Here is a 26,101-nt window from a genome sequence, read left to right as displayed (position 1 = left end):
GGGATCTGATTTGAAGCCATTTGCGCATGTTGAGAGAGAGCGCGCGCGGTGATTCACTCACGCTGTTTGTGAAATTATGTCTCGCAGAAAGTTTTCAAATTAGCTACTTTATAAGTTATTTAATGAAGAAATATGAACTGTACCTCACCTTCAGCATTACACTTATTTCACCTGTGCCGGACAGAGACGATATCAGCCGATAGTTGTCGGTAGCCGATCAATCGGAGCACCCCTAATATTAAGTTAATAATAATTGTTTTTTGCCGTTCATCAGCACAGCAGTTGGTATCCGCTGCAAAGATGGAGTCGTGTTTGGTGTAGAGAAGTTGGTTCTGTCCAAGTTGTATGAGGAGGGCTCCAATAAACGCATCTTCAATATTGATCGGCATGTTGGAATGGTAAGAACATTGAGAATGCTGTTTAAACAAGTGCTCAAAACATGTCCAGTAATTTATCATTAGTAACTTATTTTTATCAAGTTCTGTCAAATATTTGAGTTTTCACTGACATTACTCTGATGGCAGTAAATTAGATTGCAGTGTCACATTATAGGTGCTACGTTCCATTATTTTACTTTAAAATCAATTACATCCATGTGATTATTTAGATTTAGTGCAATGAAAAAGAAACTTTTATTTGACTAAATTATAATAGTCAAAAAGCTTAATCACCCATTAAATTGTTCTCATACCTTTGTTTGTAATTGAATTGTTTGTTGACAATGAATTTTTTTGTCTAACAAACTAAAAATATAACCTGCTATTAAGTTTGTGGTTGGTAATAAATAAATAAATGTGTGTGTATATGTGTGTGTATATATATATATATATATATATATATATATATATATATAACCCTAACCAGCAGTAGCAGTGAAATATCATTAGAATTTAAAATAACTCTTTTCTTTGTAATGCATTTCAAAATTTAATTTATTACTGCAATGGTTAAGCTGAAGACTGGAGTAAGGGCTGCTGAAAATTCAGCGTCACATCATTATTCAGAATGATTTTAAATGCTGATTTGGTGCTCAAGAATCTTATTATTATACATATACTATACATTACATTATTTTCAGGATTCTTTGATGAACAGAAAACCAGCATTTATTTAAAATAGATATATATTTTGTAACATTAACAAATATCTTTACTTACTGTCACTTTTGATCAATTTAATGTGTCCTTACTGAATAAAAGTATTAATTTATTAAAAAACTTTTGTTTGGAAGTGTAAATCTCTACATATATGAATCTCTGTCTGTATGTCTTCTAGGCTGTGGCTGGTCTTCTAGCAGATGCACGATCGCTCTCAGAAGTGTCCAGAGAAGAGGCTTCAAACTTCCGCTCCAACTATGGCCATGACATCCCACTGAAGGTAAGAGATTGACTAAAGCAATAGATCGGACAAAAATGAACATTCTAACACCATTTACTCACCATCAGTCATTTCCTCACTCCAAAATGACCACGTCTATATGACTCATGTGCTGTGTTAAATGAAGTCTAATATGATTTGTGTATATCTACGAAACAAAGAATGGACATTTTTTAAATCAAACAGGTAGACAATGCATGAAGAAATCTGAAAAGAGGTGCTGGTCATTGATATACTTTTCATATTTTCCAAACAGCATCTTGCAGACAGAGTGGCCATGTATGTCCATGCTTACACATTATACAGCGCTGTGAGGCCTTTTGGATGCAGGTAGGTCTTTTGTAAAGTTTCAGCAATGCATTTTCATTTGCATTTATAATTGCATTATGCAAGTTTCATTTCTTATAAGTTTGTGTATGTTTTTTACTTTTTATTTAACCCTTCAGTTTCATCCTGGGATCTTATGATGAAGATGATGGTCCACAGCTCTACATGGTTGACCCTTCTGGGATTTCATACGTAAAAGAGCTCTCTTTGCATAAACTAGTATCTCTGTTAATCAGCACTTTATTACTTACTATACACACTTTACTAAATTTATTTCTCATTATTTTGAAAATCTTTTGATTTAAAGGTTTCTGCTTAAATGACTAACTAGTTTTGTAGACAAATGTAAGTTTGAATGTATGAATTTCTTTACTATATATATATATATATATATATATATATATATATATAAGGTTTAAACTTCCCAAATTAGGAGCTAATTAGAACTGTGTTAAAATCACAAAGGAGAAAGGAGCGGATATCTTGAACAATTAATGAGCTGAAAGATAGAGATCTCATCTCATTTCTATTCATCTATCTTATTTTATCCCCTTGTCGTTCCCGTTGCATGTTCCCTTTAGCTTTCTCCCTCTCGCTCGTTCCCTCTCGTCAGAGCCAGCTTTCCATTAAGTGGTCGTCCACTGACTGGCTTCATTTTGAGCCTGGCATCTAGCCATGCTTACAGCGTGTGTGTGTGTGTGTGTGTGAATGGCCAGAGGACCACCAGACCTCAAAACATTTTCATGAGTGTTATTGCCAGTGTCACCATGTGCCAATTAGACGTCCATAATTAAACAGAACTAGGGTACAGGGCATCTGTGACAAAATGTGTGTATTTGCAGCCTGCACCACCTCTAATAGATCTTCACTTTCTTTTTCCTTGTCTATTTTCTTCTAACATCCACCAGGGCTATTTTTTTTCCTCTTCAAGCATCTAAGACACAAAACAAAAGGCTTGTTGTTTTATCTGTAAACAGTAAACACTGAGTCCCACAATTCAACGGAGAGCTGAAGAGACACTGCATAACCTCTGCTGTCACAATAAATTATACAGGCAATGATGCTTGGCTGGTTGGTCTGGTTATGCTATGTTATGTTATATGTTATGTTATGTTATAATATGTTATGTTATGTTATGTATTATGTTATGTTCTTGTTATGCTTTATTGTTTATGTTATGTTATGTTTTATGTGGTTATGTTATGTTTTGTTGTTGTTAAACTGTATGTTATGTTATGGTATGTTATGTTGTTGTTAAGCTGCATGTTATGTTATGTTTTTATGTTGTTGTTATGCTGTGTGTTATATTATGTTGTGTTATGTTGTTGATATGTTTTGTTGTAAAACTGTATGTTGTGTTCACAAATTTTTCTTCTGCTATGCGACTAATTTTCAGAGTGAAAAATGGGATATTCAGTGAGTAAAAAAATGTGGGACTTGATGTCTCTCTTGATTTGATCGGTATATATATATATATATATATATATAAATAAATAATACTACAATGTTACCTTTGTAGTGATGGAAAAGCAGCAAAAAAGTGTCCAGCATACATGTGAACTCCTTCCAATATTCAGTGACAATGTAGATTACACATTGTTTTTTATTGACCTGATCCTCCTGTACATGTATTTTCTTTATCATTAATATTTGTGTCTGTTTTTTAGGGTTACTGGGGCTGTGCTATTGGAAAAGCCAGGCAAGCTGCCAAGACAGAAATTGAGAAACTACAGGTAGGTGTTAATATATTATGTATAAGAAGTTCTATATTCATCATTTTGTAAAGGCTTTCAGATCAGTACATACATATTATCTTAAACTACTCTTAGAAGGTTCTTTTATTCAGCAAGGATGAATAAAATAGACCAAAAGTAACAGTAACAACATTTACAATGTTAGAAAATGCTGTTCTTTTGAACTTTCTATTCATCAAGAAATGAAAAACAAAGAAAAAAGAAGGATTGTGTGACTCTGAAGACTGGAGTAATGATGCTGAAAATTCAAGAGTAGAGTACATTTTAAAATATATTAAAATACAAAGTTACCAACCCCAAACTTTTGAGAAGTAGTGTACATCCACAGGTGTTTAATGTATCTCCAGGGTTGCATTACAGAAAAAGCCATTGCCTTTCATTTATTATCATACATTCATTCTCATTCAGTCTAACAGATCTTTATCTTTAACAGTACAGTTGTGGTGTTTAGTATAAGCATGTTTGGCAGTCTTTTTTTTGAACATGTTCAAACAAGAGTCGGCTACTTTCAGTACTGCAGGGACAATATCATTTAAAACTAACAGCATTGTCTTTTGTCATTTCAAAGCGACTACTACATTTCTTTAGTAGTGTTTTCATTTTAATGTCAACAGATTAAAGTGGTTAAACTTGTAAATGTTAATCTTGTATTTCAGATGAAAGAAATGACCTGCAGAGAACTGGTGAAGGAAGTGGCAAAAATGTGAGTGTGATTTATTTATAACTTAGAATTGAGAAGACCTCAAAAACACGAGAGCAGCAGAGATCCATGAAAACAAACCATATACCAACGAAACCAGTCAAACTCTAGTATTGAGTGTTTTGCTTGAGCTTTTAAAAGTCTAGCTCAGTTGATTTTTTTTCTTATCTGTTAGGTTGCTGAGTTTACAATAATGTTGGCTTGTAATGAACAGGATTCCCACACCTTTTGACCAATCCATTTTTATGACTTTTTTGCATTAGATTCATAGTTCACTGCATTAGCACTTTTTAAAACCATCTTATTTAGATTGCATTCAGAAAACAAAAACTATTTCTAACCAGTATATTTATACATTAATAGTTTAGAGTGAGGCATACATTATACAGCGGGTAAAATAAGTATTGAACACGTCACCATTTTTCTCAGTAAATATATTTTTATAGGTGCTGTTGACTTGAAAGTTTCACTAGATGTTGGTAACAACCCAAGTAATCCATACATGCAAAGAAAACAAAAATAATTTCGGAACTTAAGTTATGTGTAATAAAATGGAATGACACAGGGGAAAAGTATTGAACTACTGAAATCTATTTAATACTTTGTACAAAAGCCTTTGTTGGTAATGACAGCTTCAAGGCGCCTCCTGTATGAAAAAACTAGTGGCATGCATTGCTCAGGTGTGATTTTGGCCCATTCTTCCACAGAGTCTTCAAATCTTGAAGGTTCTGTGGGCCTCTTCTATGAACTCTGATCTTTAGTTCTTATTTTCTATTGGATTCAAGTCAGATGATTGGCTGGGCCATTCTAGCAGCTTTATATTCTTTTCCTGAAACCAATCGAGAGTTTCTTTGGCTGTGTTTGGGATCACTGAGTACGTTTACATGGACAACAATACTCCGATTTTAATACGATTAAGAATTAAGAATCTACCATGTAAACAGAGATTTTTGATTACCTTAATCCAGCTAAAGTCATAATCGGAGTAAACAGAAATCGAATTAAGACATGTGGAGTATTCCTATTTAGTCGCATTACTGAAGTGCAGAATAGACATGTTAAACACCTTAATCACATTATTACCGTCGTGTAGGACTTTTCGCCCGCATTTTGCGACAGGGTACACACAAGGCAGTGCTTAACCGTTTGACGGCAAATAAAAGAGCTTCAACACCCGTCGTCGTCTGTATGCACGTATAAATAATTAACTGCACTTGAAGCTTTCATAAAATTAAAAATGGAAACACCCAAAACTGTACATGGCGTCATCACGAAGACGAACTATCTGTTTATACGTGAATTTCCGGAGGGGGTGTCGGATGGCGTCACGTGGGACGTAATGACGTGTGCCATTAATCGAACGATGTACTATAACATGTAAAACGGGAACATGTAAGGACTATTCTAAAAGCAACTCATGTAAACGTAGTCATTGTCCACCCTTTTTTTATCTTCATCATCCTGGTACTGTAGGTGTTGGGACTGAACCAGCTAATATTAATTTCCACTGACAAGGAGCAGGATTGCTTTCTAATTACTGATAGATTTATGATGGTGTTTTGGCTTTCCATGCCTTTTTGCACCTCCCTTTCTTCATGTGTTCAATTCTTTTTTCCCTGTTTCATTCCATTTTATTACACGTAACTTAATTTCTGAGCTTAATTGTTTTGTTTTCTTTGTATGTATGGATCACTTGGGTTTAGGGTTGCAAAGGGGTGGGAAATTTCCGGAAACTTTCCAAAAATCCCAGGAATATTCCAAAAAAATTCCTGGAAAGTTTCCAAAATTTCTGGAAAATTTCCAAAATTTACTGGAAATTTTCCAACTTTTTGCAACCCTACTTGGGTTGTTACTGACATCTGGTGAAAATTTCAAGTCAACAGCACCTTTAGAAATATATTTACTTAGAAAAATGGTGACGTGTTCAATACTTATTTTACCTGCTGTATATTATACACAATAGAAATTAATTTAATTCTGTGAATCTTCCATGCCTTAAAATGTTAAACTTTACTGCTATTTCCAAGTTGTCCATGATTGTGGGACTTTTATAATATTATATATAAACATTTATAGCATCATGCCATAACTAATTAAACACTTTATATTTACAAAATATAATAACTATTGTTTTGTGTATTTGTGCCCGTCATCTCTACTCAGTATCTATATCGTTCATGATGAGGTGAAAGACAAAGCCTTTGAGCTGGAGCTTAGCTGGGTTGGAGAAGGTAATGACAGGCTTTTTTTATTCTACTTCCGTTACATTTCTTACTGGTTTTAGGAAAATAGTTGGAATACTTAATACATGATGCAGTCTAGTTCATGAACCCTATACATTTAAGCACATTAAGTTTTTCTCTACTGCATTTGTATTCAATGCTGAATTTGTCATAGAACCCTTTTTATTATTTTATTTATTAGTATATTAAGTTTTTTCAGTCCGTTTTTAATGTTGGAAATAATTTTTTATTTATATGATAATAATGTTATTGTAATACTTATGGTATCTTTTAGATGTTGACGTAATGTGTCACTCTTACAAGTTTTGTTTTATTGTATGTATTTGCCTGATTTGATAGTGTCTCAACAGCAGAAAAGAGGAATTGTATTTTATTTATATATTTTTGCCCCTCTTTTTAGTCACAAAAGGAAGGCATGAGCTTGTCCCCAAAGACATCAAAGAGGAAGCTGAGAAATATGCTAAAGTAAGTAACCGTTCCTCTGGTAATAGTCATAACAAAAGCTCTCTTCAGCATGGCTTATTGTCATATTTCTGCCCTGACAGGAATCCCTGGAGGAGGAGGATGACTCTGATGAGGACAACATGTAAACAGTGTCGCAAACCTCTGTTTTGCCATTTCATTGACTGTGTACTAGGTTTCAGACATCCTGGCAACTCTCAACTTTACTGCAGACAATAAAATGTTTTTTATGTTTTGTAATGGACTAATGTAGTCCTATGTTTTCCTTTCAGACTTAACAATAAATACGATTTATAAAAGAGACTGAAGCTCTGATTCAGATTCCTAAATTGCCATAATTACCGTTCATTAGTTGGACAGCAAGCTTAGGCAAAGGATCCACCTTCTCTTTTAGAAATTCTGTGGCGTCAATTGAATGATATTTATGCACACCCTGTCAGAAGAATGTGAATATTACTAGGTTCGGCATAAGGCACTAAATACAACATGCATTTGGGTATAGATAAACAGTTTATCTGCAATACGCTGCAAGGACTTGACCCTGAACTTGCAGTTAGCCATCAACATATGGTGCCTCAAAGCAAAACCCAGTATGTTATAATTTACTTAAAATTGCTATCCATCATATTGTAACCCAAGCATGACTGCATGTTATAATATTAGAGTTTAAAAAAGTGACTAGGCTGAACATGATACTTTAATGAACATACAGGTGCATCTCAATAAATTAGAATGTTAAAAATTTTTTATCAGTATGTATTATTATTATAAAATATCCAGCCAAAGTGCTCTCTGGTCCCATTTCTGATTCAGAATCGCAATGCTTCAATGTCACGTTTAAGTGAGCATTTCAGTAACTATCTAATCATGCATAATCATTTGAAACCCCGCAGGTGTCATTGAATAAGCATCTAACGTGTGTCACACATGCTTACTTTGGCGCTCTGTTCCGGTCACGTGGCTAACAAACCCATGACGCCAGACGTTCTCCACAGCAACGACATAAAGACGCCATTACCGTTGCCTTCAATTGACCTTTTCTTCACGACCGCGCTTAAAATTATTTATTGGTAAAACAATTGTAATACGAATCACATAAAGAACACATTTAAGCTAGAACGATGCTGAGGTTATTCGGTCTGACTAGAAAAGCAGACAAAAGAAGTCACAGGGCTCACCGCGAAATCTCACGGGCTCCGAGTCCAGAATGCGAAAATAATTACGTTGGGTACAAAATGGCGAATGCTCTCTTCTCTTCGGCATGCGCAGAAGCTTTCCCTCTGAAATGAAGCTCCGTTCCCATACATCCTTTCAGCCAATGGACTTCGCAGTTGGGACACTTCCGAGTCAATTCGACCAATCAAAACCGCGGACAACGCAGAACAGGAAACATGTAGCCAATCGGAGACCAGCATGGATCTGTTGTATTTGCAAAGAGTGAGAATCAAAGAACACCAATGAGAAAGCGTAATTCGCAGCGCCGCTTTCGTACTCCGCAATCAGGTTACGCGCTTCAGTTTAGCCAATAGAATTTTGCTTAGCGGGCAGCCAATCGCAATGCTCGGAATTTGCCCACAGTGGCCCCGGCAGCCAATAGGGATCCGAGAAACACAACCTCAGCTCAACAGCTTGTTATTTCGTCCTATGCCTTTGCAACCTAGTCGAATGCTGAGCTGAAGCAGTCATATAGGAGCATGTAAGTACACATATATATTTCCACACAACATTCAAACACCGATTTCGCGTCATTAAACCCGTATATTCTCGTTCGTTTTATGTAAACTCGCTAGTCTAAAAGTAATCCAGTCATATTTGTCGTTTTCCCGTGGTTTCCAGCGAAGGTATTTAGGCGACGAAGAGAAAAAAATTGAATGGCAGAGCCTAGTCACAGCTACGTTAGTCGGCTTGTTTTCTCACAGGATCCGGATTTAGCCGACGACTTTTTCTTAAACTAACCACCGGAAATCGACCTGTTTATAGCCAAAAACTTGTAACTCAGTCTGAAGGGAAAAGTCGCCTCACGTAAATGTTGCGGAACTAACCCGACGAACAGTTTAAATCGCCATAACAGCTTCACTATATTTAGCTTAACCGTCACAATTTGATTGACAGGCGTCAATAACAGTCATAACTGTCAGTTTGTCGATCTTCGAACTCGAAACCTCGGCAAATACAGTGTTAAAGTGAGGGAAATGTGGGGTTAGTGGATGGTGGAGGGGCTGACATGGTGCAGGACGGTGTGTGAGCTATGATGGCGACGTGACACACACACACACACACACACACACACAGTGAGTGAAGCGGGAAGGAAACACGCAGGGTTTGAAGGGGTTATGTTTTCCTTCAGTGACTCCGTGCTTTGTTTTTACACCATCAAGACATCATAAGTGGCTCGGATTGGAGGTAAAGTCACGGTGAGGCAGTTAAAGCTGTGTTTTGATGGGTTGGTATGGTTTATTTGATCATTTTGAAGGGAGGAGGACGAGAAGTGGCTAGCCGCGTTAGCTGCTTTAGCATTTTCTCTGTTGTGTGTATTTGTTTTGTGCTGTCAAATCCTTCACACGTATAACGTTACATATGACACGTTTTTTAGCACATGGCGCCAGATCGTGACTCTGTTTCTTTATGCGTGTGTGTTGTTCTGTTTCAGCAGTCAAAACCAATCGAGCTGGACTCCCTCAAATAGCCATCAAGATGAAGGTGAGTCTGTGGTCCTCTGCAGTTCTGATAGGCGACGCCTCCCTAAATGAAGCCTAACAAGCATCTGGAACAAAACACTTCAATGAATGAATCACGTATGGATGGGGTTTTTATAGATATTGTGATCAGAAAAGCTCAGTAGTTCAATGATTGGGGTAGTCGGACTGTGTAAGGTTAGGTGCTTTCATAATAACCAAAAGGGTAGTTTTCATAACATTTGAGTGCTGTTGCTGTTACTTTTTAAAGTATTCTTAGATGTTTTTGCACACGCTTTTCACAACCATAACTATGCAGAGAGAAAGTATTGGTATGAATTTGTCTGTGCGCCTTAATGATATTTACACTGTCCACAGGTAGCAGATGAACCTGCCTACCTGACTGTGGGGACGGATGTGAGTGCAAAGTACCGTGGTGCCTTCTGCGAGGCAAAAATCAAGACTGTTAAACGCATTGTGAAAGTTAAGGTAAGTTTAATCTATCTGATATAAGTCTTATCTGTTCATCTTGTCAAGTCAGTTTTAATTGTATAGTGCTTTTCACAATACACATTGTTTCAAAGCAGCTCTAAAGCAAATCATGATTTTAATGTCTGTAATATCTTAATGTTTTATAGTCACAATTTAGCAGAATATAGCCGGGTGATAATGTGTAATATTTTGCGATGATAAAGCAATCGTACAGTTAAGATTTGCTATATAGTATATATTGCTTTGAAACTTAAACATTTAAAACTTTGTCCCTGTTAAATAGTTCTTGATGTGCATTGTCAGCTATCAGTCATCTTAAATATATCGCTGAGCAACAATATAGTTACATTTTGTGATGATCTATAAAATCAAGCAGTTGAGATTTACTATATAGTATATATTGTTAAATGTGAGTATACTGTAAAGGTGGATAAAGTTGTGTACTATATATCCAACTTTATATCACTGGGCAATAACACAGTTTGATTTGCAACAATATAAGTGTCAAAACAGTTAAGATTTGCCATATTGTATATATCGCCTTGTAACTTATACTTTTTAAACTTTGTCCCCATCAAGTCGTTCTTTAAATGTGCATCGTTAGTCATCTAACAATCTTTTTAGAGCTTTTTCTGTAAAGAGTTTGTGTGAGAGTAAGTTCAGAGTGCAATGCATCTTATCTGTCAAGCCAGTGTCAGATGACATGGGGGATTCACAAAAGTGTCATTTTCTGCTGGTGATAATACACAGATTGGTTATTATAAAAGGGTTGTGTTGCTTTAATGCAGAAGTGTTTGATGCACTTCACAATGCAAGATTTAGTAACATAGCAGGCCCATAAAAGAAAAGCAGGAGGTGATGATTCTGCTTTGTGAACTAGCTCCGCAGACCATTCAAGCATCTCCTGTATAAAACATCCATCTTTCTATATAGAGTAGTCAATAAGATGGAAACTAGGGCTGCACGATAAAGTTCATGCGATTATTTAATGCGCATCTTGTCCATTAAATATCGCATGCGATTTATCGTGCAGCCCTAATGGAAACTCATTTAAGTTGTGAGAACGAACAATAAGCTTACAAATGGCTTAATTTGGATCGGCACCTACCAATCATAAGTATGTTGTTTTAAGGTTAATCCACACACTTCTGTTGTACCTCGTTGTACGTCATCAATGTTTTCTTTTTTCTCTTAAGATATTAGTTTGTGGACTGTTCTTGTATTATCCAACTGAATTATACGGCTATTATCCGACTGAAACAAGACAGCCAGGGGTAAAACAGAGCGACACGTGCCTGAAGTTTGTGTTGCACATTCTTAAGTTTGACTGCAAGGAGATTCCAAGTAGTTGCTCTTCACAGTGTATGTAGGCACTCACTAAGAAGCTTGTTTGAGAGAGATCATGAAGAACACGACGTCTGTTACACAACCAGATTACTTCACCTTCGCTGAACCATACTGCTACTGTCTTCCCATCCATGTTGCTCTCACCAATCATGCTTTGGTGAACTTTTCTATATTTTATACCGTTTTTGTCTGCAGGTTGTGCTTAAAGGAGACAGCACCTCACAAGTCGTCCAAGATGACCAAGTCAAAGGACCCTTAAGGGTAAGAGACATTTTTTGGACACTGACTCTGCAGTAAATTTAAATGAAGTTTCCTGTAATGCTTGTAATAAAGCGTCTGGTTATTTCTTACTCATGTAACACTTATAAGAAGATACAGCACAGTTGTAGCCATGTTTAAACCGGACTTTCTTCCACGCCTGTTAATACCGAATTAACTGAGAAAATTAACTGTCTGTTAGTATTTCCTACTGGCCAAAATCTTTACTTTTTCACTTGCATAATTTGTGATTAAAACTGTATGTCATTGTCTCAAACAAACAAACAAACAAGATGAGCTTGTTTCAGTTTTTCTTACAATGTGATTAAAATCATGTATTATGTTATAATACAGATTAACAGACAGAATGGCGACTACTTCATTTGTTTACTTGCAAAAGCCAATTTTCTTTCTCTGAAATTTGGCACTTAACATGTTAATCTTGAGTATCAGTGAATAAGTACAGTTATGGCTGGATTACTGTTTGAAGAAACTGAACACCTTGTGCACTCTCTTAATTATAAGGCAAAAGTGCTTTTATAACGTACACAATGTTTAATTCTAAAAGTTTTTTTTAAACTGAATACTGTATAAATTGCTTTCTATTTGTGTGACAAGTTTATTGCATGAAAAGTCATAATGTTATATATCTCTGGTCTCAGGTTGGCTCAACAGTGGAAGTGAAGAGCCCAGAGGGTAGACTTAGCGAAGCTATCATCAGTAAACTCACAGATGCCAGCTGGTACACTGTGGGTATGTACAGACATAGCTGACTAAATCTCCCTTGAGTTGCTCTTGTTGGACCTCTCTCAGGCCCTATAATTGATTTTCTCTAAACTAAACTTGCAATTTATATTTCAAAGTTCTTTTTTTAAAATTTATTCTTATTGCAGTTTTTGATGACGGAGATGAGAAAACCCTTAGAAGAACTTCACTGTGTCTTAAAGGCGAAAGACATTTTGCAGAGAGTGAGGTGAGGCTTGAGGTGTTGTCTGCATCATGTGTCTTGTGGTTAACACTTCTCTTTTCTGCCTCTCTTTTTTTGTAATTGTTTTTTTTCTTAAATTTTTTTTCTGCCCATTTCTCTCTATAACAGACTTTGGACCAACTGCCCCTGACTAACCCAGAGCACTTTGGCACTCCAGTCATTGGAAAGAAGACAAATCGAGGTAGAAGGTCATCTCAGGCAGTGTGAGTATTTACGGTCCTTTCCTCTTTGTGCTGTCTGTCTTTATGTAGCAAATGTATATGAATATTATTCTTTGTTAAATGGACGATATTCCTCTCAGTCCACAATAATGGGTTCTTGCACCCAAAACAATTCAAACTTTGTTTTCATATGATAATTTTCCCAGTTTCTTTCAGGCTGTTGCTAATGTAGCTTTAAGATTTCGAATTAAGATTAATTCATGCTGAGCTTGTTATAGTACGCTTCAGTTTTGTTGTTGTGCTCTCAAATTGTTACACTTAGGTCAGTTTAAATAACAAGTAACATACTTAGAATTAAAGAAAGCATAATATCCAGATTCCCCTTTTGGATCCTGAGCTGAAACCAGCATTATTTTGGCAACATTATTGTTCAGTTTCCATTATTTATCTTTCTGTATGCAAAAATGCAGTTTAGCTTTTCTGATCAGTGTTTTAATGTGAAAGGGAGCATGTTTCAAATGTTAGTGCTCTGTTTGATGCAATGCAGTGCAGAAGATGAAAAGGAGTCTTCATCGACTGAAGATGACGAAGATGACAGGAGGAGGCTTAATGATGATCTTTTGGGGAAAGTTGCCTGCGTTCAGAGTGGCTCCGATGGTGATTCCTGGCACTATGTCCTGGTGAGTTCTTGATTCAATGACAAAATAATAAATTTAAGATTTTAAAACAAGCTAGAGAGATTGTCATGCATGGAATAACTACAGTTCTGAAAATGCTCATTATTTACTCACCTTCATGCTATTCAAGCCTGTATGCTTTTTTTCCCTTGGAACACAAGAAGAGAATATTTTGCTAAATCTTCACACAGCTTTTTCATACAACAACAGTTCATAGTGACAGGTTGTAGGACTGACAAATCAGCATAAACATAGTCTCTATGGCTGAGAGAGTAGTTATTTTAAGTCATGCAAATGCTTTGTTTGGGAAACAGACTGAAAGTTGTTCACTGATAATGTTAAAGTGTCTAAAACTGTTGTATGGAAAAGATTGCTCTGTAAAATTGATGCATACAAAAACCTGCACATGCTGGTTTTAAAACATGAGAGAACATGAGAATATTTTTTAAAGAATATAGACAGAGCCACTCTGGGGATGTTGTATCGTTGCTGTTGGAAAGTACTTGCTGCAGTTTGTTGTTTTGGTGTTTGCAAAGGTTATGAATTGAATTGAAATTTATGTTGTAAACAGATTAGATCTTTCAAATTGAATGTTTGTCAATGAAGACTCAATACTTTCAGTTCTAATTATGAATTCACTGGTTACGGTATTCCTATACTGGTAAAAACTTTTCGCTTTTGTTTTTTTTGAAGAGCTTTAATATTTCCTTCCTCTTTGAAGGTGATATCTCCAAGCTGCAATGATGACCTAACTGTCAAAAAGGACCAATGTTTAGTGCGATCATTTGCAGATTCCAAATTGTGAGTGACATTGAAAAGTGTCTGACTTCTAAGACCCCATGAGGTCAAAATTACATTTGTTTCCTTTTCTGACATTTTGAATGACATTTATTCCATATCTGTTAGCTTTGCTCATTAAGCCATTTCACAGGATTTTTTAATGTTGATACTTTGCATTTAAAGCAATATAAATTTTTTTGTTTGATAATAAGAAATGGAAACATTTTCATATTGTTGTGCTCTCTCTGATCTATCACTGTTTGTGTTCTGCAGTCACACAGTGGCACGCAAAGATGTTCAGGAAGTAAACATTGGCACCCTCTCCAAACCTGAGTGCTCAAACAGGAAAGGTACGGGACCCAAGATCAGCTGACCCTTCATTGACTTAATGCTTCCAGGTCAGAGCGTGATTTCTTATGCTCTCTTTCTTGTTCTCTCTTGCCAGGGTTTGAAGCAGCACAGCACTTTGTACAGTCCAGACAGGTCCCTGACAACTGGAAAGTGGACTTGAGTGAGATTCTTGAATCCTCTAGCGGTGATGAAGAAGACGATGATGAGGATGGTGAACGAAAAGTGGGCGAAGAGGAGGAGAAGGAGCCAGAACCAGAGGAAGTAAGACTCCAGTTCCATTTGTTTACCTTGAAATGGTGTTTCCTTCAAAAGTTAAACTTATTTATCAAGTGTTGAAAAGATGTGGTGTGCTGCTGACGTATTCAGAAGTTGGTGGTGTTGGAAAATTGCGGTCTTGTCTTTCGAACTTGTGAGCCATGGTTATTTTTTCCTCCTTTTTGACTCAGTGTTTCAGTTTATGCTCTTACTTGGACCCTTGTTTCTTGGTCTCAGTGATTGGCATGTAGTTCTGCAGTGATTGCTCTGATTAAAGGGGTTGCCAGAGCTGGGCACCAGGCGTACTTAAGTAATACGAGGCTATTTGTGACCAGTGCTGATTGAGAGAATCCCAGTGTTGGTGTTTATGTTGATTTGTGCGGCCCTTTACATCTCATGTTCTCGTACACCTTGATTAAGCCCACTGAATGGTCTCAGCATGTGGGAAAGCCCCCAGGCTCTGGACAACAATGTCTCATTCTTCCTGCTCCCCGAGTTTGGACAAATGGCCATTCGCTTGGTTTTCCGACACGTTCCCATGGCAACTGCTCGTTCCTTTGGTTGTGAAAAGGCTGCGGGATTGGCCCAGTGGAGGTGTGCCAGTTCTGATGGTGGGCTGGGCTGAGCTCATCTCAAAGAGTCTTCTCTCCTCGCTGGAGAAGGTCGGGCACATTGCAAAATTATAAGGCCAGCATGTGAAAAAGATAAGTTGAAAAATTAGTTTGAAATGATGAGTTGTTTTTCTTTTTATTGAATTTTATCTTGAGAAAGCCAGCACTAGGATTTCTGTTGAAACTTTAGATGTGTGAAACTGCACATTCTTAAAATCAGCTAGTTGGTGGGTTGCCGACTAATCGGTCTTAAGGAAGCCCTGTATAATTTGATTGGTTTGAAAATTAGTGCATTTGATAGTTTAAGCATATAGCTTTGTAAATCCTGATATTTGCTGTATTGTGAATGTATCAGATCATTAAAAATACAGCCTAACAGATGCTTGACTCAGCAAAGCGCTTTTGCTGAGTTCTCTTTCCTGTGCAACAGAGATGCCTCACTTTAATGCTAAAGGCAGAAATTAGAATATGTAAGGTTTTAAAGTAGTGTTTAAGATGTATTGAAAGTTGCAACACAACCTTCAGGCAATGACACCCCCATATACTTGACATAATATTCCATATGTTATTTTAATATTTAATATGTTTGCTTGACCGTTATAGCTCTTGATTGTCCATTATTTCTTTAATGTGGAAGATGCCTGAACTAAAATGCTTTAAAATGTCATTTTTTCCCATCACTGCTATTTTATGTATGCTTGTATGTAACCACAAACATAGCGTGATTAGTGAAATCCCGTTCAGAAATTGATGGTTATTATGAGCTGGTTCTTTTTGATCAAAAACACGTATGAATCAGTAGGAGTGGTTACTAAGTTAATCTGACTCGCTTTCAGTCATATCCAACTATGACAACTGCTGCTGTGTTGTATATGTTGTGAGACTTGTATTAGTGTAATTACTGACTGGTTGTTCTTATGACAAATATGTAATTAAAGATGCACACCAAAACAGACTTTTTGAAAATTTTATTTTAATAAGTGATGTTTCATAAAAAGAAGTTGGATGAGTAAAATAGAACCAATTATGTTAAAATACATGCCATGCATTAAAAATCTGTAATTAAGAAGTAATTGGCTTTATTTAAGCCAATGTTTGTTTTTTCTAACCTAGTAAAAGAGTTGTAAATAGAATCAATAAGGAACCAGAAATCAGAGTAGTTAAATTCCTCACAATTCCTATTTGCTGCTTACAGGATTTTAGCTTTTTTATATACCAATGATCTTTTTAATTTGCATGTTAGAGTCATGTTTTTACAGGGTGTTTTATGCAAAACTGTCACCGAGAGGATCAAAGAGTTTGGTAATTGATCCTCAGTCAGTGATCGATTATATGCACTGAGAAAACTACTTTGTTGTTTATGTGGCCTATGAGTTTAAAAAAGATGGTAATAGATAATTCCACTGTTGCCGAACGTCAAATTCAGATGTTGTACTTGCTTTCTCTTAAACAGCCTGATGATGAGCCAGACCCAGAAGAAAGGGACCACTTTCTACAGCAACTTTACAAATTCATGGAGGACAGAGGTAATGCCTGCACATCACCCGTTGAGTTATAATCACTATGGGAAAAAAAAAAATTATATGGGGATTAACAATCTTCATGGGGGCAGCTACATGGCGTATATCATGGTGGATGTCTTTTATAGTCTTCGTGTGTGTGGCCTCAAAAGTTCAATGATTTATTTATTTATTTTTCCCAATAGAAGAATCTCATGACTAGTTCTGCAGGGCACATTTTCGGTTTAACGCTTCTCTGCACCTTTGCTTTCCTTCCAGGGACGCCAATTAACAAATCTCCAGTGCTTGGCTACAAGGATCTCAACCTCTTCAAGCTCTTCCGACTGGTGCATATTCACGGAGGCTGTGACAATGTGAGTGTTCTTAGCGTTCCCACCATCTGTTTATTGTACTCGGCAAGTGGGAAGTGAGACCTTGCCAAAAATATGAAGCGAAAGTGGCCGCTGATTGAATTTATGTTAAGTTCACAGAGCTGGACTGAATTGAAAAATTGCTTGTTTATCAAATGCATGTTCTGTGAATGTTATTGAGGGTAATTATATTTGGGAGTTTGGACTGGTGATAATTGGGAAAACGGTTGAGCTTGTTCGAGTGATGTCATGTTTCTCTAAGCTATCTGATCCTAGGGTGCGGTAGACACATGTGCATGACACTACCAGCTCTGTGCAGCAAGAATTAGCACTTTTAGTCATCAAAAAGACTTGTGTAATGAGATGGTTTATTTTGTTTTTAGATTGAAAGCGGCTCTATTTGGAAACAGATCTACATAGATCTTGGCATCCCGGTTCTGAACTCTGCTGCCTCGTACAATGTGAAAACAGCCTACAGAAAGTAAGTGAATGCTCTCGCAATTCCTGCTGTACAGGACTATATTTGTTTACTCAGCAGCCAGCGTTCTTTTTGTGTCGTTGGCAAATGGAGACAATTTTCCACTTTGGAAGGTGACTTTTGCTGCACTGTTAAAGGAACATTCTGAGTTATGTACAACTTGATGTTTATGGACTGCATCTGTGGCATGCTTTCGACTACAGCAAACAGATTTTTTTTATTTATTCTTCAGGGTAAACAAAGGAATAAAAAGCATGTTTACAGTAAATAAACTTTACATTGAATGCCTAGCAGGCAAGTATGCAGTAACACAAACATTTCAGACATGCAGCTGCGCCGTTTCTAAGATATACCTCATGTAATGGTTAAATAAAAAATAAACCCAGCTCTTCTGAAAATTGAAGCCTTGTTAAACAAGCATAGGGTCAAATATGATGATACCAGAGAATGGTTTCACTATCATGTGATGTTACAATTCTCTTGGCTGTCTCATTATCCTCTGCTTGAGTAAAAAAAAAAAAAAAACATTTGGAGAATGCCCATATTTTAACTTTCTTGAAAATGACTCCTCTTGATTAATATTGTTAACGTTGCTTATCATTTGACTTGAACCTCAGGTACCTGTATGGATTTGAGGAGTACTGCCGCTCTGCTCAGATCCAGTTCAGGACAGTGCACCACAACGAGCCACGACCAGACCGCCAGCCGGAAGTGCAGTGCGTTAAGACTGTGAAAAAAGAGAGCGGAGACACAGATGAGATGATGCAGCAGGTTACAGCAGAGCCTGAAACTAGCGAGGACAAACCTGCGGCAGACGCTGATGAGTCAGATACTGAGAGCGAAAAGGGACACAAAGATATCTGCTCGCCCAGGGTGAGTGTCTGTCTTTCTGTTGGGCTGCTCTCAAGATGTCGGATTTCATGCTGCAATGCAAAAACACTTATATTACAAGTGTTTTGTTTTTTTGTACTTGAATGAGTTGGAGGAAATGTACATGATGATACTAGAGAATGGTTTCGCATTCATGACCTGATGTCATGTGATGATACACTTCTCTTGGCTGTCTGATACGCATTTTTGACTTTAAATTGATTTTAAGGGCATGTCTGTTATTTTGGGTTTTTAAACCGGAAAACATCATGCATTTAAATGAACAGTTCGCCCAAAAATAAAACCTCACTCTCATGTCTTTTGAGTGCTGCTTGTTCCATAAAATGAAAGTGAATGTTGACCATGACTCTTAAGCAAGCTTTACAGTGCTATATATATATATATATATAAATGAATGACTTAAAGAAATTTCTGTTTCTTTTCTCACAAGTTATCAAACTTTTTATCAAGGACTCCGAATACAGCACATGACTTTTTATGGTGCTTTTTTGACATTATTTGCTACAAATATTCATACAGACTTTCAAACCAAACTCATTCATATTTATGCATATTTACAAATTAATGAAAGTATTTAAAATGTTTACCTAACTATTCTTTTAAATGGTTAGTTTTTGACCATTAGTAGCTTACTAAAACATTTCATTGTACTACAATTAGGGGTTTAAATTAACAAAATAGTATGGAAGTAACTGGGGACCAGCAACTGTTTGGTTACCCACATTCTTCAAAATAAGTTTTATTTTCAACAGAACAGGGCTCTACAGTGCAACCATTTCAGTCGCATTTGCGACTGAACTACTGATGATGACATTTTTAATAAAGTTAGAGGAGTCAAATATCACCTCGTAATGGGAAGGCTACTTTTTGATAAAATTTTGGATAATTGTTTAGAAGGTGCTCCTAAAATTTTGAACGTGCTCCTAAATTTTTTAAGTTAAGTTTTAAGTTTTAAGTGCTCCTAAAAAGAAAAGTAAGCGTAGAGCCCTGCAGAAGAAAGAAACTCATTAGGATAAAAAAAAAAAAACACCTCGACAGTGAGTAAATGATGACAGAATTGTCATTTTTGGGTGAGATATCCCTATAATGGTAATAAAACAAAACACAATGAGAAAAAAATCACGCAAGGCTCTTGACTGAAGAACTTTTAATACAGTTGCTTTAATAAGAGTCAATGTATAATTTATGTATATGGTGTATATAGTGCTTTATTTTTATATTTGTTAATTCAATTTCTTGATTGCTACTGCTAAATACACCTACTGTACCTGAAAAATATAGCACTGTTTGTTTTATTTGTATATTATGTGTATTTGTAACATGTAACCTATCTTTGTTCTTATTTTTTTAATAAAAAAGATAAAATAATGACAAAGATTTTTATCTTCGCCCACTTTGGCCTAAATGTCTGCTATTCTTTTTTTATTTTTTTTTCTTCTTTTTTTTTTTACCTTTAAAATAATGACAAAGATTTTTATCTTCGCCCACTTTGGCCTAAATGTCTGCTATTCTTTTTTTTTTTTCTTTTTTTTTTACCTTTATAAGGCTTTTTTTTTAAATAGGGAAATTAGTTTGGCTGTACTGCTCAGACAACTTGCAAAATAGTAAAACCAACATGACAAAGAATCATGATAAAATCGTGAAATTTCTGAAAAAATATGATATGATATTTTTGCCATATCGCCCACCCCTAACTACAATTAAGATATTTACTCTGATGCTCTCGTAATTGTGAGTGTGTTTAACTGGTTATAATAGTTCTAGAACGTCGGTTATCATAAACTTTCTCTTCATAGAACGTGACACGACTTTAAATATTCAAAATAACCAGTTTGTGTAGGAGCTTCACATTTATGTATTTTTCTTCCTAGCTAAAATATCTTGGTTGTACGTGTGTTACTCCTCAGGGCCGCCGGCGGTGTACAGTGACCCCTGTGAAAGTAGAGGCGAAAGAGCCTGTGAAACAGGAGAATCCAAAGGAGGAGAAGAAAAAGGAGGAGACACAAGGTGAAGGAGAAACCAGTGGAGAGGAGCAAAAGGAGAAATCTGATGGGGAGACCCCTGGGAAACGACGCAGCTGCCACCTTGAGGAGTCTGATAAAGATACTGATGATGAAGAACAGGAGGATGATGAAGATGAGGAAGACGATGGCGAGAGATCCAGACTCCGGGACCGGTATGTCACTATCTGTGTTTAACCTGTTAAATGTTTTACTGTCTTGATGAACTGATTTATAGTACAATCCTGTAATGTTGTACCTAATGTCATTTAAATTCTGAATGGCTCTCTTGTGGAGCTTTTGGTAAGAAAACGGTCATGCATGTGATTAGGCTTGAAATTTTGGGTTTGAACCTGTTCCAGCAGAGTCAGAAATGATGATACCAGAGAATGGTTTCGCATACATGACTGATCTCATGTGATGTTACATGTCTCTTGGCTGTCTGATTTATCTCTGCATTTAAACCGGAGAGATGGTGTTAATTCATTAGTATTTTCAGGGTCAGAGCTACCTAGATTTCTTTGAGACATTTTGTTGAAAGGGGCACCTTTTTGAACTTCACTCAATTCTTAATTACAAACTGATATCTTTACAGTTGGACTTCAAATAACTTAGTTAAGTTAAAATTGCCTGTTTTTGCTAAAGAGAAGAGTTTTTCTTCAATACCTCTAAATTAGGTGATCATATATTAATTTGCTTGTGGTTGGGATGGCAGTATTGTAATTCCTGAACAGTATTTTAATTTGTGCAGCTTAGATTCTATAAACTGTGGTTAGGCTGGGGGAGCTTTTGAGTAGAGATGTTTTGGATATTGTTTTGAAGGAAGTCTCTTACGCTCACCACGGCTGCATTTATTTGATTAAACACAGTAAAAACAGTAATGTTTTGAAATATTAACATTTTTCTATTTTAATATATTTTAAAATGTGACTTTTTTTCAGCAGCCATTACTCACGATCCTTTAGATCAGTGGTCACCAACCTTTTTAGGCCCAAGATCCCTGCCCTCGACCTTTATGAAAGACAAGATCTACCTATTGAAGAATTGATAGAAAAAGACATCCCAGATTGTACTTCAAATTTGAGGCCTTTTACTTAGTATTTTAATGAGTGATGCGCCGATCATAGCTGATTCAGATTTTCTTTTCTTTTCTTTTTTTTTTTAAACTAGCAAATTGGATTCTGATACTGATACTGATTTTTAAGCAAATGTATTTATTGGCTATTTGCTTTATAACAAACAAACTGGCTTTAAACAAAAATATCTAGCCATTTGAAATTAGAGGCAACCACTGCATTTTAATCACGATCTGCACAGGCAGTTGTTTTTGATTTTATTTAGATTAATTTCAGGATTTAAAAAAACAGAATGGTCTGACTTTAGGTGTCATTTATTTATTTGCTACATAAAACATCTGCACGAAACAAAAACAGCAGGTCTGAATGAGACGCACTCACTTGACAGCAGGTGGCACTAATAAACAGGGTTGCCAGGTTTTCGCAATAAAACTAGTCCAATCGTGTTTCGAGGGGGGTTTCCTGTAAAAATCGCATTCCGGGTGTAAAATACATGTTTTTCGGTGGGGATCTTCCAGTAAATTCACATTCCAGGGGCTAAATATCACGTTATTGGGGTCGCTTCAACCCGCGGACATGAACAACAACCCGCGGCAACAGTGTTAAAGTAGCCCAATTCCGTGGGAAAACTGCGGACTTGGCAACATTGCTTATGAACCGACCGCAATATAGCTTTTCCTTGTTTACCGCTGTAAACAAAGCAGAGCTGCGCTTTATATGTAAATCTTTTGTTACATTTGTGAATTTCTTTACTGACACTTTTGAAGAATTTATGCTTTCTTGCTGAATTGATTTCTATAAAAAATCTTACTGATGCCAAACTTTTGAATGGTAGTATATGTCTATATAGTATATCAAACAACAAAAGTCCAGTTTTCTATGATATGGTCATTTCTGTGTAGATGAAGAATCTAATCATTCGTGTTTGTTGGACAGAGATGAGAGGGAGGAGGATGACGGCTGTGAGGACTCTGTGACTGGCACTAAAGTCAAAGTGAAATACGGCAAGGGGAAGACACAGAAGATCTATGAAGCTAACATCAAGAACACAGAAACCGATGATGGGGAGGCTCTTTACCTGGTTCATTATTACGGCTGGAATGTGAGGTGAGGTGTTGATGTAACTGCCCTTTAATGTTTAATTCACTTGTCATATGAAAGGACTATAATTAGTGGATTATGACTGGATGCATGTGAAAATTGTGGATGGATTTTGCCTGCAGATATATATTGAATATTGTATGTACTGCCCATTTCCGCTGAAAATTGAAGGCTTGTTAAAAGAGAATGGGGTCAAGTATGATGATACCAGAGAATGGTTTCGCTAACTTGACTGATGTCATGTGATGTTACAGTTCTCTTGGCTGTCTGATTAACCTCTGCTTGAAATTCACGTATGTTATAATAAACCTTTACACCGTGACCTAACTACACGTGACACAACAAGATTCCAGCGACAAGCGATTTGGGTGTCCACACCAAACGCAACGCGACATTGTGACACGACAGAATCAATCAAGTATCACAGCCAATCAGAAGCGTGTGTGGGCGGGCTCTCTCTGGAAGCGCTCTGCACTCGCAACAAAATGGATAAGTTTATGATCTAATTCATAAATATGAAACCTTTTTAACATTATTAAATGTACATACTGAGTGACTGATACCATCTTGTTATGGAATAACACTTGTTGGTTCCCACTGAGTTCACAGTAGGGCTGCAACAAACGATTATTTTGATAATCGATTAATCTAACGATTATTAGAACGATTAATCGACTAATCATCGATTATTTTGCTGGTTAATCAATAGACATTTATTGATTATTCAGCTTTTGCAATTAGTTAAAATACTGAGTTATACATATTCTAACAAATAAATTAAGGTAATCACTTCAGCTTTTGAAAGTCATATGTAATTACAGTTATACAATTAATTTATATAAATAAATATATTTGGCACACAAAATGAGATGGCAGAGAAACTCACTTATTCACCATTTAATTAGCTATATGAAAAAGTAGCTGAATGACATAATTCTGCCTAAAATATCTTTTTGTAAGTCATATGGATAAGAAACAATATAAAGGTTAAGTGATCAGACGTTTTATTTTTGGATAAACTAATATTCACAACATAATCTCTCTTAAAATACCTTTATTAGGGTTATGATAATACTCGTGCAAACATCCACATCGCTGTAATCAGATGCGTTTTAAACTGCTGCTTTCTCACCGCTGTCAGTTTTTAATGTGTTTATTTTGTTATTGAGAGGAAAGTGCGCAGTATATATTTACACATTCATGCAAACGCTGCTCAGCAGCCTCAGGTTTGGCTGTGTTTGCTCTGAAGCGCTGCCGCTGCGTCTTCTCTTGATTTGCATCAGGAGAGTTGAATTACAGTCTTGCACTACAGCGCCACACTGGTCAAACCACGTTATTGCAGGCTCTTACATTAGGTCATATGAGATCAAATGACTACTCGACGACAAAAATATTTGTCGACAATTTTTTATTGTCGACGTTGTCGATAATGTCGACTAGTCGTTTCAGCCCTAGTTCACAGTTTTAACGTACAGTATATCTATGCTTTAATTTATTTTCAAGATCTGAGGTAAACTATCTATTGTTGCTTCAAAACTCCATATTGGACACGTTTAACTTTGAATAAAGCACATAATCACCTGAGATTATCACTGTCATATAGTTTGTATGTTGTTGTTCCAGCTGCAACATCGCGGAAATAGAAACAGTTTCTAAAATAGAAATTTCGCCCGTCGCCATCGCAGCTAGTTAGGACAAAAACTCAGATTAACATGGAAAAGATACCTTTTATCGTATTGTCGCGGCGCATGTAGTTAGGACACAGTGTTAGCCTGTTACCATTAGAGATTCCAATATGAGATTCCGTACCTCTCAAGACAACATGTGTTAAATGTTCATTGTTCATTTATAAGGATTAGAATGGTTCATGAAGACTGAAAGGGTTATTTATTGTTCATCTTGTGAATGATGACAATATTATTCAAGAGATTGTTTTGTCTCTGTAACAGATATGATGAATGGGTCAAGGCAGATCGAATAATATGGCCTGTCGATAAGGGTGGAACAAAGAGAAAACAAAAGAAAAAAGTCAAGGTGAGTGGCAATCTGTCTTAAAAACAAAAACAATATTTAACTTTTGAGAACCTTGGGAAAAAAATTATTGTTGTGCTTTCCTTCACCATAGAATAAAGAAGATGGAGAGAAGGAGAAAGAGGAGGATAAACAGGCCAAACAAGGAATACGGCGAGGCCGTCCTCCACTCAAATCCACCCCTCCCAGCACTTCCCACAGTGTGTCCAAGACCCCCAGCAGCGAGGGTCGATCCAGCAGCAAGAACTCGCGGCCCACAGATGCCTCTGCCCTGCCAAATGGAGAGGGTAAGATTTGTGTATAACTTGTGTGATCTTGCAGCTGAAGTTCAGGGGCCTGTACCATGATGGTAGATGAACAAATTCAGAGTTACAGGATTAGTTTCGAGTTGACAAAACCAAACCACTCCAATCCGGCTTTGTTGGTACCATGATGCTGATCATCAACTTTCTTTGTCAACTCAGGCTTTGATCTTGAGTTTGTGGAGCATGTGCACATGTGTGACATCACTGGCGAACAGCCAATCACGAGCCTTGGTTAAAGGTTTTGCTAAAGGTTAAGAGATTGAAGAATATGATGAATTTAAATGTATTTACAATGAAAAAAGTACTTGTTCATGAAAGAGGACAAATAAAAGAAATGATCTTGCTTTATCAGTGCAGTCACAAGTGAAACTTGTTAAGTTCGTTTATATAGTTGGAAATATACAGCGACAAAGACTCGAACATGTAATGTCATGTAGTCATTTTTAAAGTGTTATCTATTGATTCTACAGCTTATTTATATTGCATAGGATCTGTATATATTAACATTCATTTAAAATAAATTATAATAACTGTTAAAGTAAATTTGCTTGTGTGTAATGGATTAATAATAATGTAAATCATATAATTATATAAATCATATAAAATAACTCAATTTTTGGTTTTGGCCAGACAATTTTTAATTAATCCAAAATAATTTGGAGCAAGAGAAACTGGGGGAGTGACTTTTTTTGTGTCCGACATGTCACTATGCTCACATTTGATTGGTCCAATTTCAGTTTGAGATCTCTAACTCAGAACATAACCTACCCCAGAGCAGGTTAGCCGTGGAGTGAAAATTACTATGGCAATGAACGCAGCTAAAAGCTAAGCCACTTTCATGGTACCTAAAACCCAGGATTGGTGCAAACTAAACTGAAACTTACCTGGCTA

The 26,101-nt window shown here is 36.4% G+C and overlaps 2 protein-coding genes across 3 annotated transcripts in view; both read left to right on the top strand.

The window, feature by feature from the left end:
• Nucleotides 1–7,166, top strand: part of LOC107729246 (proteasome subunit alpha type-3) — an 11,520-nt gene extending 4,354 nt beyond the window's left edge. Inside the window, exons 3-11 of the mRNA XM_016539680.1 lie at nucleotides 275–398; nucleotides 1,276–1,377; nucleotides 1,634–1,707; nucleotides 1,824–1,896; nucleotides 3,372–3,437; nucleotides 4,115–4,161; nucleotides 6,322–6,389; nucleotides 6,802–6,866; nucleotides 6,947–7,166. Of these exons, the coding sequence (XP_016395166.1) occupies nucleotides 275–398; nucleotides 1,276–1,377; nucleotides 1,634–1,707; nucleotides 1,824–1,896; nucleotides 3,372–3,437; nucleotides 4,115–4,161; nucleotides 6,322–6,389; nucleotides 6,802–6,866; nucleotides 6,947–6,991 (664 nt within the window). The 3' untranslated portion in view covers nucleotides 6,992–7,166. The remainder of the gene's footprint in view (nucleotides 1–274; nucleotides 399–1,275; nucleotides 1,378–1,633; nucleotides 1,708–1,823; nucleotides 1,897–3,371; nucleotides 3,438–4,114; nucleotides 4,162–6,321; nucleotides 6,390–6,801; nucleotides 6,867–6,946) is intronic.
• A 491-nt stretch (nucleotides 7,167–7,657) lies between these two features.
• The window catches only part of LOC107729244 (AT-rich interactive domain-containing protein 4A-like), a 29,197-nt gene continuing 10,753 nt past the window's right edge, over nucleotides 7,658–26,101 (top strand). The window contains exons 1-19 of one of the 2 annotated variants that reach the window (XM_016539676.1): nucleotides 7,658–8,559; nucleotides 9,514–9,563; nucleotides 9,917–10,027; nucleotides 11,573–11,638; nucleotides 12,298–12,388; nucleotides 12,529–12,608; nucleotides 12,732–12,826; nucleotides 13,332–13,464; nucleotides 14,183–14,262; nucleotides 14,515–14,591; nucleotides 14,687–14,853; nucleotides 16,912–16,984; nucleotides 17,237–17,331; nucleotides 17,712–17,809; nucleotides 18,424–18,679; nucleotides 20,605–20,873; nucleotides 22,710–22,880; nucleotides 24,824–24,908; nucleotides 25,000–25,192. In XM_016539676.1, the coding sequence (XP_016395162.1) occupies nucleotides 9,558–9,563; nucleotides 9,917–10,027; nucleotides 11,573–11,638; nucleotides 12,298–12,388; nucleotides 12,529–12,608; nucleotides 12,732–12,826; nucleotides 13,332–13,464; nucleotides 14,183–14,262; nucleotides 14,515–14,591; nucleotides 14,687–14,853; nucleotides 16,912–16,984; nucleotides 17,237–17,331; nucleotides 17,712–17,809; nucleotides 18,424–18,679; nucleotides 20,605–20,873; nucleotides 22,710–22,880; nucleotides 24,824–24,908; nucleotides 25,000–25,192 (2,146 nt within the window). In that variant the 5' untranslated portion in view covers nucleotides 7,658–8,559; nucleotides 9,514–9,557. Of the gene's footprint in view, nucleotides 8,560–9,261; nucleotides 9,267–9,513; nucleotides 9,564–9,916; nucleotides 10,028–11,572; nucleotides 11,639–12,297; nucleotides 12,389–12,528; nucleotides 12,609–12,731; nucleotides 12,827–13,331; nucleotides 13,465–14,182; nucleotides 14,263–14,514; nucleotides 14,592–14,686; nucleotides 14,854–16,911; nucleotides 16,985–17,236; nucleotides 17,332–17,711; nucleotides 17,810–18,423; nucleotides 18,680–20,604; nucleotides 20,874–22,709; nucleotides 22,881–24,823; nucleotides 24,909–24,999; nucleotides 25,193–26,101 lie in introns of those variants that run through there. The other variant, XM_016539678.1, reaches the window with a different exon arrangement.

The sequence above is a fragment of the Sinocyclocheilus rhinocerous genome, unplaced genomic scaffold, assembly GCF_001515625.1.
Source record: "Sinocyclocheilus rhinocerous isolate Xijiao unplaced genomic scaffold, SAMN03320098_v1.1 scaffold1268, whole genome shotgun sequence".
NCBI classification, from domain to species: Eukaryota; Metazoa; Chordata; class Actinopteri; order Cypriniformes; family Cyprinidae; genus Sinocyclocheilus; species Sinocyclocheilus rhinocerous.
Note: the sequence above shows the minus strand (reverse complement) of the source record. Positions and strands in the feature narration are given on the sequence as shown.